The 15,270-nt window shown below is 42.0% G+C and overlaps 1 protein-coding gene across 2 annotated transcripts in view; it reads left to right on the top strand.

Annotated features, from left to right (window-relative positions):
• Positions 1-1,946: 1,946 nt before the first annotated feature.
• The window catches only part of INTS14 (integrator complex subunit 14), a 35,646-nt gene continuing 22,322 nt past the window's right edge, over positions 1,947-15,270 (top strand). The window contains exons 1-6 of one of the 2 annotated variants that reach the window (XM_082649721.1): positions 1,947-2,010; positions 6,550-6,833; positions 9,630-9,737; positions 12,919-13,074; positions 14,291-14,409; positions 14,844-14,986. In XM_082649721.1, coding sequence (XP_082505847.1) covers positions 6,612-6,833; positions 9,630-9,737; positions 12,919-13,074; positions 14,291-14,409; positions 14,844-14,986 — 748 coding nt within the window. In that variant the 5' untranslated portion in view covers positions 1,947-2,010; positions 6,550-6,611. Of the gene's footprint in view, positions 2,308-6,549; positions 6,834-9,629; positions 9,738-12,918; positions 13,075-14,290; positions 14,410-14,843; positions 14,987-15,270 lie in introns of both variants that reach the window. The other variant, XM_082649720.1, reaches the window with a different exon arrangement.

Raw genomic sequence — 15,270 nt, 5'->3', positions numbered from 1 at the left:
CTTTACTCTGCCAGACTGGAGACCAAATCACTCTCCCTTTCAAAGCCTCTGTGACAGCTGTCTACTGTTTCAAAGCAGGAAAAAATAAAGGGAATGATAGATTATGCAAAGGAAGTTGTTTACCGATTTCCTTTAATGTATGTGTGGAAACATGCAAATGCTAAGGGTCTCTTGAGTGGGAAAAAGAAATTTATTAGCCAGCTATGGCTTGAAAGACCTCTCCTTTAAGACCTTCTAACTCTTTGTGCTAATGTTCTCTGAATTTTATATTCACTCAACAACCTTTTGATTTTTAATGGGATTCTACTAAGAATTAAAAAACAAAAACAAAAGCACTTACCAGTTGCCCTAAATGATGTGGTCCTCTTGGTAGTCCTACCTTTTATCATCAGTTTTAATCGATTGCCTTTTGCTTCCCTGGTGTCCTGAAAGCCTGTATTCAGAAGAAGTAGAAGATGTGATCACCCATCAGCAAGCTAATAAACTTAATCTTTAGGACTGGGTAAGGTAATGAATCAGTCCATGGAGCTGAGCTGGAACTACCAGGAGAACAGTGACCGCAGGGCTAAGTCATCATCACATTAGGGGTAGCTCGAAAATTCCCTTGCCCACACGTTCTTGGCCACATTCCTCCCACTAGGGAAAGAATAAGAAACTACAACGAAGTAATCAGAATGCAGCGTTACTTACTTAGATTCCAGTGCCTGCTCAAGTATAAAAGGGTCTTGAGATGGTGAAACCAGCCACGTTGGGGAGAGAAGTTCTGAAGCAAATAGGGCAGTCTGCCTGCCCCTGGGCCCTGATGCTGACAGGGTCATTCCCATGGAGTGATGTGCCTTCCTCTGCCACCTCTGATATAAGGAGGGGACAGGAAAGAACTACAAGCAACTGGAGCCCACACTCTCCCACAGAACAAGTCAGACAGACTCAGTTGATCGGTTCAAAGCATCCTCCCTCCTTGACCCACCTCCTACCTCACCCCCTCCCACCAACCAAAAGAAAAGGAGGCAAAGGCCTAAAGCCTTCTAGAGGCCTTTCTGTTCCCACTTGTAACCTATGTGGTCCAGCATTGTTTTTTGAACCATAACTACCCAGGGGCCTGCTGGTATCCATTCAGGCCTACCTCTAGCTGGCATTTGCTAGCTCTCTAAGAGGTTAGAAAGCAAGTCACTCCTTGTCCCCTCAAGGACCTCGCTAAGGCACAGGCTGCTATGGGGACACCAAGTGGCGAGAGGTGAGGTATGCGAGGGCCCATGATGACTCACAGGAAAGCCTAAGTGCAAATCCCTCAGCAGCGCACCTTGGCCAAGGCAGGGGAACTGACTGAACCCTCCCTCTACTTCCCTCAAAGGATTCGGGGATAAAGTGAGCATCCGGGCTGAGGAGACCAAGAGGGAAAGCCTTGACGTGGAAACTGGCTCACGTCAGCTACGAAAAATACACAGCATGCTCAGTATGAGCACTCCTCAGGCAGGAATTACAATTTATAGAGTAGGAAGAGGATTCTGGCAACTAGTTCAGAGGAGGGGTCTGAAGAGGGACGGGGAAGAGGGGCAAATATCAGCGAGGGTCAGGCTGGTGCACCAACGAGCCCAGGTGAGTGAGGAGGCAGTGTGAATTGGTCACGGGGTTACCCAGACAGGTGAGGCCCACGGGCCAACGAGAGGCAGGTGGGCAGGAGGCCAGAAACAAATAAGGAAAAGCCCGAGAACGAGAAGGGAGAGAAGAGGCGAACAAAGCCGGGGCCCGGCGCAGTTGGGGACTACGTGGGGAGTGGGGTCGTGGCGCTGGCCGCAAACAAAACGCTGCGAAGAGAAGCGCTGAGGAAGACGCTCCGGGAAGCTTCTCCGCTGAGTCAACGCCCCGCCCACGACGTCCTTAAAGCCCCGCCCCAAGCGCCTAGAGAACACCCGGCGCCGAGTTCCGTTTTGTCGCGCGGCCATATACTTCCGGCTGCGGCGCGCTGGCGGAAAGGGTTTGGTGACGGACCGTACCGGTGATGGGCGCGGGGTGAGTAGAGGGCGCTGGAGACCGTAGGCTGTCTTGGATTGCTTGTTGGAGCTGCAGGAGAAGGGGTCGGCGGCGGGGAACAACGCGGGGCCGACCCCCGGCCTTTCCGCCGCCGAGGTGGCCGCCCCGCGCCGTCTCTGCGGCGCCAGTTCCGGGCCACTGCCTTCGTTCTCCCTTCGCTCTGCCGCGCCAGAGCTCCGCACAAGCACCACGATGTCGGCCCCTTACCCAGGCCCCCTTCGCCTCCTCTTCCCATAAGAGACTTCCAGATCTTAAAGATTTTTGACTGATTTTAAGGTAAAAATACATCCCCAGGCAGACGCGATCCAAATGCAGGAGTTCTGTGTTTACAGGTTGGCACTTTAGAGGTGAAGTTGTAACGAGAACGGTGGAGGGGACTCATCCGGGCAAGAGATGTGAGGCCAACAGACAAACTTAAGAGTAGGTTAGCGGATCCCTAGAAATTCGAGTGGAATCACGCTTTAAGAGCGATACTCCTCAGAATCACTTCTTTATGAACGAGCCAATTGTCTCCTTCTGGGAAGAATTATAAATGTGTAGCTAATGGAGATGACCAAATCAAGGGGCTGAGGGCTACTTGAGAAAAGAAGACCACTAGTTGTCTTAAGCATTGTATGTAAACTGTACTTACGAGAAGGCTATGGGGGTGGGGTGGAGGACCTTAGGGTAAGAATCAACCCAAGAGAGAAGTAACGTGGTGTTTTCACAAAATTGCTGGACTGTGTGGGCAGGGATTTTTTTTTTTTTTTTAATCAGGCCTAGGCTACTTGAGTGAACCACCCTTCAAGAACATCCATCCATCTTTTACTTCTGTGCTGACAACCTGAGTTCTAAATTGGTTTCCCATGACTTTGCCATTGTTAGGAAGGTGTGTTTGGGGGTGGACACAAATGCATCAGTCTGAAGAAAGAGCCAGCTCCATAAGTGTCTTCCCAGAATGCAATCCTGCCAGCTATGGTCACCCATTCCAGTGTTACAGCAGATTTCATGAGCTGGAAATGCTTTCTTATATATGATCTAAATCTGTGTATCCTGATTCTCATTCTCCTAAGAGATGAGGCCAGTACTCCGCATCCCCAGCTTTCAGTAACGTAAAGACCTCTGTGCCTGAATGGGAATACCATAGGAGCTGGATAAACTCTATACGTGGGTAGAGGCATAGGAGTTCCTGATATCTCTGCTTGAACGAGGAGAGGAGGAAGTGTGTTTCTGGTGTCCAGAGTTAAAATTTGTAATGTGTTTTGCCAAAAAATTAATGTTACATCTGGTGCTGAGAGGTAGTTTACTTGTCATTATCAAGTATTTGTCAAGTACATACTGTGTGCCCACTGCTGTGATAGGTTCTGAGGAGACATTGGTGGGCAGAATCTCACACTGTCCTTGCTCTTGTTGAGCTTATCGTCTAATGTAGTGTAGTTGAACCAGTATTGCACAGGACCTCACTTCTTGAACAACACAGCTGAGACCCAGAAAGGGTCTGGAAAGACTGAGTAGATGAAATAGCACCAAGTTGATAATGCCTAAGCACATGCACGTGACAGCAGAAGAAACTCACAGGCTCTCAGAGCCTGTTAACTTTGACTTCGGACACAGTTTTAGCAAGCTGGATTACCTGGCTTTCCAGCTCATAGTAGCCAAAAAGCAACAAATCGGAAAGAGGGAGGATGATTACAGAGAAAAGTGGGATGCAAAATGATGGTCCAAAACTTAGTTACAAAGAGGAGGCACCAAAACAGAACACAACAGCCTGGATCCCTTGAGTACAAGGCAGTGTTTCTGGGTATGTTCTATATACTTGTTCCATGGCATCAACTAATGATCAGAGAAGGGTTAAATGGGAAACACAGAGTTAACAAACTGGATTCTTTGCTATAGAGCTTCTCAGTGTCTTTAATAAGACCTGAACTCATTTTTCTTGGCGCATCCCTCCAGGGCAGTGTTGTGCAGCACACACTTGGGAGAATGCTGGTATAAATTAAAACATGAGGGCAGCAGCGTGCTGGGCAGTATTGGTGTTCAGAGTTGTGATGCTAAGTCAGAGTGAATTATGTTTAACATGCTGTGCTTAATGAGGCGCAGAATAAGGATGCACATTTTGGGGTTTTTTGTTTGTTTGTTTGTTTGTTTTTGCGGTCCGCGGGCCTCTCACTGTTGTGGCCTCTCCCGTTGCGGAGCACGGGCTCCGGACGCGGACGCGCAGACTCAGCGGCCATGGCTCACGGGCCCAGCTGTTGCGCGGCACGTGGGATCTGCCCAGACCGGGGCACGAACCTGTGTCCCCTGCATCGGCAGGCGGACTCTCAACCACTGCGCCACCAGGGAAGCCCCTTGGTTTTTTTTAAAAATAAATTTATTTTATTTATTTTTGGCTGCGTTGGGTCTTCGTTGCTGTGCATCGGCTTTTCTCTGGTTGTGAAGAGTGGGGCCACTGGTTGCGGTGCGCAAGCTTCTCATTGCGGTGGCTTCTCGTTGTGGAGCACGGACTCTAGGTGTGCGGGCTTCAGTAGTTGTGGCACGTGGGCTCAGTAGTTGTGGCTTGCGAGCTCTAGAGCGCAGGCTCAGTAGTTATGGTGCGCAGGCTTAGTTACTCCGCGGCATGTGGGATCTTCCCAGACCAGGGCTCGAATCCGTGTCCCCTGCATTGGCAGGCAGATTCTTAAACCACTGCACCACCAGCGAATCCCACATTTTAGTTTTTTTCTATCAAAATGGTTAAACATTTTGGAAAGCAGTCTGGAAGAGTAATTTATATATCTCCTTTAGTCTTTATCGATGTTGGATACATGAGGCATTTGTATTTGAAAGGCCATTATGTGGTAAAAAGGCTTTTCCTACTTGACATGAGTCCCTGATCCCCATTTATAACATTGTTTCTGTGAGGCAATATGCTCAGAGTTCCCAACAGCCTACTTACAAATGGAATTTTAGAATAGCACACGTTTGCAGTTGGACACTGTACTAAAACAAGCCCTCTGGCCACTGTTAAGTGTTTTGAAGTAAGTTCCAAAAAAGAAATTAGTGAACATTAAATTTTCTAACTTGTTTATGTCCATCCTGAGTGTTCTCTAATTGTATATATGCAAAATTGTATATATGCAATATAGGCAGTATGATTTTTATGAAGTTGTAATCGGTGTATACATACAGGCCTGTGACCTGCTTTTCTCAGTTACTAATACTATATAAATATTTCTGATATCTGTATATGTATGATTTATTTATAGCTATATGATATTTAATTGTGTGAGTAGACTATAGTTTGCTTAATAATAGAGTAGCAGCAGCAGCAAGAGCAGATCTGTATATCTGGGAACTTTTTTCTTTATTTTTGAGCACAGAAATGTTTTCTTCATGCTAATTCTCAATCCATAATTTTAAAAGCTCTTTGTTTTCTCCATTTCTTCTACATTTTGACTTTTATACAGTTTCAAGAGATACTGCCAGCTGTCATACATATTCTTTAATTTTGCTCTTTTCCTTCATAGTTAAAGAGCTGTTGCCTCGTTTATCTGCAGTGAGTACTACTGAGGCTAGCAGTTTGTTGTTTTTGTCATGCTTAATGATTTCCAGCTTTGTCTAATTTGGACTATGACTTTACCAGCCTTTTCTTTTTTTTTAAATAATTTATTTTATTTTATTATTTTATTTATTTATTTTTGGTTGCGTTGGGTCTTCGTTGCTGCGTGCAGGCTTTTCTCTCGTTTCGGCCCGTGGGGGCTACTCTTCGTTGCGGTGCGCGGGCTTCTCATTGCGGTGGCTTCTCGTTGCGGAGCACGGGCTGTAGGCGCATGGGCTTCAGTAGTTGTGGCACCTGGGCTCAGTATCTGTGGCTCATGGGCTCTAGAGCACAGGCTCAGTAGTTGTGGTGCACAGGCTTAGTTGCTCTGCGGCATGTGGGATCTTCCCGGACCAGGGCTCGAACCTGTGTCCCCTCCATTGGCAGGCAGATTCTTAACTACTGTGCCACCAGGGAAGCCCGACTTTTTGTTTTTATATTTTGCGTTCATTTTAATTTTTTTAAAAAGGACATTAGGCAACAAGATAATTCAGCAAACACTTGCCCAAATACTGCTGTATTGAGTAAGATAGTGATGGTGCCCAAAAAGAATGGTTGATTGTCAAAAAGTACCACCATAAGACAACTAGAAATGTTCTTTAGTAAATTAAGTGTCGGAGAGGTGATGTAGGAGTGTTTGTTATATTAAGTTGTGTAAGATTTGAAAGTATTCAACTCAAGAGCTCCCTGAATTTAATATTTTGTTTTATTTTGTTTTTACTAGAAACATTTAAGATGGTCCTTGATTTATGGCCATTTAGTGGGTGATTCTAGGAGTGGTCCTCACAGTGAACTAAGCTGCTTGCTTCCCTCCCACTGAATTCCCTGCAGATTTGTCCTCACCTCCACTTAGATGGGGTTTGCCTTCACTTATTTCTGGAAAGTTAGGTTAAAATTATGATTAAAAAAATACTTTTTTCTCTCCATGACATGCAAGACCTAATCATATTTATTTTCTACAGCATTTCTCTATCTATAGCTATCTGTTTACATTCTGACTGGGAACACTGGGATCACTTTCATCATGCCTACGGTGGTGGTAATGGACGTATCCCTTTCCATGACCCGACCTGTGTCTATCGAGGGGTCCGAGGAATATCAGCGCAAGCACCTGGCAGCCCATGGTTTGACAATGCTGTTTGAACACATGGCCACAAATTACAAGCTTGAGTTTACAGCCCTGGTGGTTTTTTCATCACTCTGGGAATTGATGGTTCCCTTCACAAGAGATTATAACACCCTACAGGTACAAAAAGGAATGAGTTATTGTATGTACTGGGCCCAATTTATAGGAAGGAAAACAGTATTATCATATTGCACTGAATATTTAGAACTGGAATTATTTAAAGATAAGTCTATGGGTATAATATCTGAGTATAACTGTAAAACAAAGATTCATAATCAGTAGGCCTTCTGCCTTTGGTAGAGCTATGAGTTAGAGCTGTGAGTTGTTGCTGTAGCCTCCTCTTTTGGTTTTCTGGAATTCTCTGTGGGAGGGGAGCATCTCAGGATGTAGTGCCCTGTTCCCTAAAGTTCAGGATCTTTAGGTTCAACACTTTTCTACTTTTCTATAAAACTTGAGATGAAAAACAGTCCTTCCAGGGACTTCCCTGGTGGCTCAGTGATTAAGAATCCGCCTACCAATGCAAGGGACACGGGTTTGAGCCCTGGTCCGAGAAGATCCCACATACCGTGGAGCAACTAAGCCCATGCAGCACAACTACTGAGCCTGCAAGCCACAGCTACTGAGCCCGTGCACCTAGAGCCCATGCTACGCAACGAGAAAAGCCACCGCAAGGAGAAACCCATGCACCACAACAAAGAGTAGCCACCGCTTGCTGCAACTAGAGAAACCCCACATGCAGCAATGAAGACCCAACACAGCCAAAAATAAATAAATTTTAAAAAAAGAAAAATAGTCCTTCCTTATAAAATCCTTATTCTAGAGTAATTCAGGAGTATATTTCCTCCGCAACAAATAACCTTTGATTTACAGATGCCAAGAAATCATTTTAAAACCTTGATTGATAGGTGTTACCTTCCAAAGGTGTTGTCTGTGATATGCCAAAGAATTACTTTCTGACAACATCTCTAAATTATTACTATTTCCAACAATACCTAGCACAGTTCCTTGCCCATAGTGAGCAGTCAGTAAGTGTTTGTGGAATTAAAATGAACAGTTTAATAGTTGCTAGGCAGTTTAGAAATCCAGGATCAGTATAGTTTGCTTTTTAAAATATAAATAATAAAATTTTGTTAAATCATTTATTATCTCACATTTTTTTAAAAAATCTATTTATTTATTTTGGCTGCACCGGGTCTTAGTTGCAGCATGTGAACTTTCAGTTGCAGCATGCAGACCCTTAGTTGTGGAATGCAGAGTCTCAGTTGCAGCATGTGGGCTTCTTAGTTTTGGCGTGTGGACTCTTAGTTGCGGCATGTCAACTCTTAGTTACAGCATGAATGTGGGATCTAGTTCTCTGACCAGAGGTCGAACCCAGGCCCCCTGCATTGGGAGCATGGAGTCTTACCCACTGGACCACCAAGGAAGTCCCTATCTCACATTTTTTTAAGTGACTCAAAAGCTTTTTTTTTTTTTCATTTTTTAATTGCACTGGATTTCTTATAGATGAGTAAACTAAGAATCTTGGATGTTCAGCAGTTCTGAAATTTAAAGAATTGCTATATAGGTAGTGAAGAGTAATGGTTGAGTCCTGGAGTCTGACTGACTGGGTTCAAATCTAGATTCTGCCACTTCTAGGTGTAAGACCTGGGAAAGTGACCTAATCGTTTTGTACCTCAGTTTCCTTATTTTAAAAATAGGTTAATTGGGCTTCCCTGGTGACGCAGTGGTTAAGAATCCGCCTGCCAATGCAGGGGACATGGGTTCAAGCCCTGGTCCGGGAAGATCCCACATGCCGCAGAGCAACTAAGCCTGTGCACCACAACTACTGAGCCTGCGCTCTAGAGCCCGTGAGCCACAACTACTGAAGCCTGCGTGCCACAACTACTGAAGCCTGCTTGCCACAACTACTGAAGCCCACACACCTAGAGCCCGTGCTCCGCAACAAGAGAAGCCACCGCAATGAGAAGCCTGCACACCGCAACAAAGAGTAGCCCCCGCTCACCACAACTAGAGAAAGTCCGTGCACAGCAACGAAGACCCAACGCAGCCAAAAATAAATAAATGAAATTTTTTTTAAATAAAGAAAATAAAAATAGATTCATTATCTATACCTTATAGCAGGGGTCCCCAACCCCCACCCCCAGCCACACAGCGGGAGGTGAGGAGTGGGCAGCCAGCAAAGCTTCATCTGCTGCTCCCCATCTCTCACATTACCGCCTTAACCATCCCCTGCCCCGCCCCACCCACCCCCCGTCTGGAAAAACCGTCTTCCACGAAACTGGTGCCTGACCAAAAAGGTTGGGGACCACTGCGTTATAGGATGTTGTCATGATTAAATGCATGTAAAATGCCTAGAATGATGATAGTATTCAGTAAATTTTGTCATTATTTTTGTGATGTCTTCACACGTTTTTCATTTTAATTATTTCTTTCAAGGTCCACTTAATAAAGATATGAACTTGATGGACAATTCACTCTCACCTGATGAGAGAACAGAATAAAGGGAAGCTCTTTTTTTTTTTTTTTTGTGGTGGTACGCGGGCCTCTCACTGTGTGGCCTCTCCCGTTGCAGAGCACAGGCTCCGGACGTGCAGGCTCAGTGGCCATGGCTCACAGGCCCAGCCGCTCCGCGGCATGTGGGATCTTCCCGGACCAGGGCACGAACCCATGTACCCTGCATCGGCAGGCAGACTCTCAACCACTGAGCCACCAGGGAAGCTCAGGGAAGCTCTTTTAATCATCCTTTATAGTTGAGGAAATCTTTTTTACCATTTTTCTTTAAGAACATATGATTTGGGCTCTCAGAAACACAGTGTCCCCTGTGTAACATTCATGCTTTGAACAGTTTATGGTTTTTTCTGGTAACAAATTAAAACAGTAAATAATAATGAGCAATTTTATCTTTCATTCAATCAGGAAGCACTAAGTAATATGGATGATTACGATAAAACCTGCTTGGAGTCTGCATTAGTTGGTGTTTGCAATATCGTTCAGCAAGAATGGGGTGGTGCAATTCCTTGTCAGGTAATGATCAATTCTTTTTCTTTGCCCTAAGTTAAAATCATTAACCACTGAGGCGCTTCATTTTTGTTCAGGCTCTGACACAGCATACATTGTAATTTCCACAAACTGTATTATACACTTTTGGTATCTTTTTAAAAGAAGGCACTAAATCAACACTAATATATTCAGAAAGCAGCACAAATATGCCTTAAGGAAAGCATCCTCCTAGTAAATTGACTTACCTCAAACTAGCATTGTTTGTATAAAACACAAAGGGCTCACAGTGGAATTTTAGAACACCCCCTGGAAGGGGCGATTATAATTTTGAGTGATATAATTGTAAACATCAGTACAATATAGTCTATCTTCATTATTCCAGTGTAGCATTTATTCAGCAGACTTTTAACCTTCTCAACTACCTGGGTTGTCTAAAAAGTGAGGTGTATGTCATAAAATCTGTTGCCCTTTCCTTAAGAGTCCACAGTAGGTCCACATATAGCATCAAATCAGAGCAGAGTTGTAGCAATTGGAAGTTTGCTATAAACAGGTTCTTTGAGAAGTGGTAGCATATTTTAAAGGAGAAAACAGAAAAGTTGCTAAAAGGAAAATCATAATAGTCTACAACAGGAATCAGCAGACTTTTTCCGTATTTTAGGCTTTGCGGGTGTCAGTGGCAACTCCTCAACTCTGTTGTCATAGCATGAAAGCAGTCACAGGTAATAAGTAAATAAATGGGCATGGCTCTGTTCCAGTAAAACTTTATTTACAGAAACAGGCAGTGGACCATAGTATATGATTTTTTATTATAGGGTCAAATACGGGATTCCTCAGTAGTGTCAGTAGCATCACCGATATTTGTTTTTTAAATAAGTATAAGATTGTGGCTGCCTTGTGGTGAGGAAAGGTTAGGGGCTGACCCAAATAAAACATGAGGGAATATGAGAAGTGATGGAACTGGTCTGTATCTTGATAGTAGAAGTGGTTACATCACTGAATGCATTTGTCAGAACTCATAGAACTATATACTAAAAAGGGTGAATTTTGTTGCTTATGAAATATATCTCAATAAACCCAGCTTTTTTTTTTTAAGCTTTTTTGTTTTTTCTTACTGTTTTTTCTTACTCAGGTAGTTGAGTTATTTTATACAGTATGAACTCATGGGTTAGTGAAGACCCTGAGCTACTACTAAAAGGTTAAAAATCAGATCACTTTAGTGAACACTTGCTAAAAAAGCCAGTAAATACCTTTTGATCAGTTTCCTTTCAGAAATAAAAACCTTTGTCACCTTGCTTCATAAACATTAGTTCATAAAACCATGCATACAGACTGTCTAATTTCCTAGCAATATAAAGAATAAGTGAAGTTTTGTTGTCAATATCTTCTGAACTGGAAGCTAGCAGGTAGCACAGTTTCATTTGCTACTTCTTCAGTGGTTTTAGAGAAGAAACTCAGAAAACACATAAGAGCCAGACCTTGTGCACCATGCAGACTTCTGCCTTTTAATATTTTTTTCTTCCTTTGCAAAAAGGAGGAATCTGAATTTGAGATATACTGTACCCTGAGGGGAAGGAGCTGGGCCTGGATCCACTTAGACTTGCTTGGTGAGTGTTGGGGTGAACCAGGTCCAAAACACGGTGGACGTTATTAGTGATTGTTTTTATAATCAGTTACTATCAAACAGATTTGTTTTAATGTGGAATGTTTTTAACCAAGTTTTTAAAGAGCTGGACTGTGTTTTCATTATCTGAGTAAAGTCTGTCTCATTTTGACATTACAAGAAATATTTCATTATCACACAGCATCTGAAAAAGCTAGTGGCAGAAGTAAATCATTATGTAGCAATTGTTGGTACCTAGAAGAGGGATTTGCCTTGACTGTCTTCCTAAGAGATGACATCTCTCCAGGGGACCTCTATTAAGCATTCTTGGGCTTTAGAAGTAAGTGTCAGTCTTGGCACTTCACATGGTGCAAGCACCTAATACTGACTTACTGGTTTGTTATTGTTAAGTTACTAGGCTAGGCTAGGGAGAGCAAAAACAATCCTCCCCTGGATTGCTTGGGAAGTCCACCCAGGACTTCCCAAGGACTGCATTAAACAGTGAGGAAAAGGAAAATGATTTGTAACTAATGTCTATTGTTGGTATGTTTTGAAGGCTTTTAAAAATTATCGGTTGATTAAGAATGCATTTTAAAGGTCTTGTCCATGTCTGGTTAAATGGCTTTTATAAATACATATTTAATGCAGTTGTCATTTTAGTTGAGCAGGGGTAGGTAAAGTTTGTCATCTTTGAAAATAAAGTGTCAAGGTTCAGTCTTCAGACTTCTGTGCTGGTATTTCCTAGGGACACACGTAAAATAGGTCCTTATGCCATTTTTTTTCTTTTTTTCTTTTTCTGCTGCTTCAGGTCTTAGTTGCAGCATGCGGGATCTTTTTGTTGCGGTGCGCAGGCCTCTCTCTAGTTGTGGTATGCGAGTTTTCTCTCTCTCTTTGTGGTGCGCAGGCTCCAGGGCACGTGAGCTTAGTTGCCCCAGGGCATGTGGGATCTTAGTTCCCCAACCAGGGATCGAACCTGTGTCCCCTGCATTGGAAGGCAGATTCTTTACCGCTAGACCACCAGGGAAGTACCCTTTATGCCATTTTTGACACCAGTGTCTTAGGTGCCAACTCCTTCTCTAAGAGATAGCGTTCTAGTTTTAATACAATTAAGTAAGAATTGGTTATGAATGGTTTTGTCTTTTTTTTAAGTGTTCATAGGTAGGTGCTTTTTTAAAGGTTTAATAAGATAAAATACAGTAAAATGCATAGATCTTAAGTATACAGTTTACTGAGTTTTCACAAATGTATATACCTATGTAACCACTCCTCCAGTTAAGATACAGAACATTTCCATTACCCTACAGAGTTTTCTCATGCCCCTTTCTACTCAGTATCACCCCACAACCCCTATTTGATTTATCTTAGTTTTGTTTTACGTGGTCTGAACTTAATATATATGTGTAGAATCGTATCAATACAATGTGTCTGTCATCTTTCACTTGACAAATGTTGTTGAGATTTATTCACATCTTTGTTTGTATTCCTGCAGAGGTACATTTTTCAGTGTAAATGCAATTAGGGAGAAATGAAAACATTGCCAAATGAGACTGCTTTAAATAAATATGTTATTTCATGTACAAAACTCCTCTCCCTTTTTGCAAACAGGTTGTTCTGGTGACAGATGGCTGTCTTGGCATTGGTAGAGGGTCACTGCGGCACTCCCTAGCTACTCACAGCCAACGCAGTGAGAGCAACAGGTTCCCACTACCTTTTCCTTTCCCATCTAAGTTATACATCATGTGCATGGCAAATCTGGAGGAGGTAATGCTTTTTACTAAGTTCTTTTTAGTTTGATTAGATACATTTTAGGACTCAGAAATGGAATATATTTTTTAGTATATTCCATTAATATTATATTACATATACAGGCATGTGTCGGAGATATTGCAGGTTCCATTCCAGACCACCACTATAAAGCGGGGATCACAATAAAGCAAGTCGCATTAATTTCTTTTTTTCCCAGTGCATATAAAAAAAGCTTTGTTTGTACTATACTGTTGTCTATTAAGAGTGCAATAAATAGCACTGTCTAAAAAAAACCAATGTACATACCTTATTTTAAAAATATTTTATTGCCAAAGAGTGCTAACCATCATCTGAGCCTTCAACAAGTTGTAATCTTTTTGCTGGTGGAGGGTTTGAAATATTGCGAGAATTACCAAAATGTGACACAGAGACAAAGTGAGGAAATCCTGTGGAAAAATTGTGCCAATAAAATTGCTTGACACAGGTTTGCCACAGACCTTTGTTTAAAAAAAAAAGGCAATATCTGCGAAACTCAATAAATGAGGCATGCCTATAGTATAACATTGAACTCCATTGTTTCAACTGACACTAATTACTGATTATATTTGAAAAGACTCTATGTCTCAAATGCTTTCTGAAAGCAGAGTGTTGCCACATCTCAGGAAACATAGCTGGAGTTTTTATCCGTCCTACTTCCCACAAAGATTCTTCAGATGCTACAGAGTCAGAATGTTCTTTTTGGTGTTAGGTGTTTCCCTCACTTAGGAATTCTTATGTCCATCACACCAGAAATGTTGACAGAAGTGTGCTTTGATTTTTTGTTGTTGTTAAGTAACATTACTCTGATGTATGTTTTATTAAACTCTTATCTCCTGGTTTTCCCATTTATTTTGGAAAGTTATTTAACTTTTCTTCACCTCAGTTTTTCTATCTTTAAAATACAAATAATGATGGTTCTTACCAAAATATGTTAGAAACACTTGGAAGGGAAGGTGCTATGTGAATACCAACTGTGGTCACCTCTGAATCTTTGCAAAACTACTTGGAATGAAATAGCTCTACTGGTATAATTTTATATAACATTCCTCTTTGGTAACCTTGAGTCAAAATTGTTAGTTATTTTCCTTCTCACATTGTTAAAAAAAATCATCTTCGTTTTGTGACCTTAGTGTACTGATAACAATCTGGCATTTTATGCCACTTTAAAAGAGTCATCTGTTTTGCTTTGTAGCTTCAGAGCACTGATTCTTTGGATTGCCTTGAACGTCTTATAGATTTAAACAATGGTGAAGGGCAGATTTTTACTATTGATGGCCCCCTGTGCTTGAAAAATGTACAGTCTATGTTTGGGTGAGTATATACTTTTTTGCCTTCTTACAATCCAGCATTATAATTTGATGTCAGACAATAATATCTATTTTACTGTTTCTAGTTGTGTCATTTCATTTTCCCCAAGTTGCACATTTTTCAGATAAAATGATTGGTAGTAGTGATTTTTAGGTGTTGACTCCCTTTTAAATTAAGCATGACTAAATCTATAATGTCTATAGGTATTGACTTCCTTACAATGACAGCAATTTCAAAGATTTAACTGCTTTTGAGCTTTTCAGAATTGAAATTTCCTCACCAAAAATATCAGATTTTGTTCTGTTTCACAAATGGTCAGATCATAGCTTTGGAATCAACTTGAAGGGAAAACAAACTTGACATCTTAAAAAGATTACTTGAAAAAAATTATACGTATCATATTACTCTTTCTGTAACAAATAATCATCATATTCTAGAAAACTGATAGATCTGGCATATACACCTTTCCATGCTGTTCTCAAGTGTGGCCACCTAACCGCTGATGTGCAAGTCTTCCCCAGGCCAGAACCTTTTGTTGTAGACGAGGAAATCGATCCTATCCCTAAAGTCATTAACACAGGTAACTTTTTTTATACTTCATTCTTAGTTCTTCTGTTATCCCTACTTTCTTCTAACTTCTGACTTTTACTCTCCTCTCTCCAGGAGGGTTGAAAAGAAATGCCAGTATACTTTGGATGGGAGGTTGCATTGCCTAAGGGGTGGCAGATTAGTAGTCTTCCCTGGTGAGGTCATGAGTTAATCTCTGATCCTAGATGATTATAACCACAAGTTACTAGAGTTGGAAACCAGGGCCAGATTCACTAGCATTGAAATCCTTGAGGTAGTTCTTAATAGAGATAGTAA

Source organism: Grampus griseus, assembly GCF_964374135.1.
Source record: "Grampus griseus genome assembly, chromosome: 2".
In the NCBI taxonomy this organism is placed as follows: Eukaryota; Metazoa; Chordata; class Mammalia; order Artiodactyla; family Delphinidae; genus Grampus; species Grampus griseus.
This window is presented reverse-complemented; position numbering and strand designations above follow the sequence as displayed.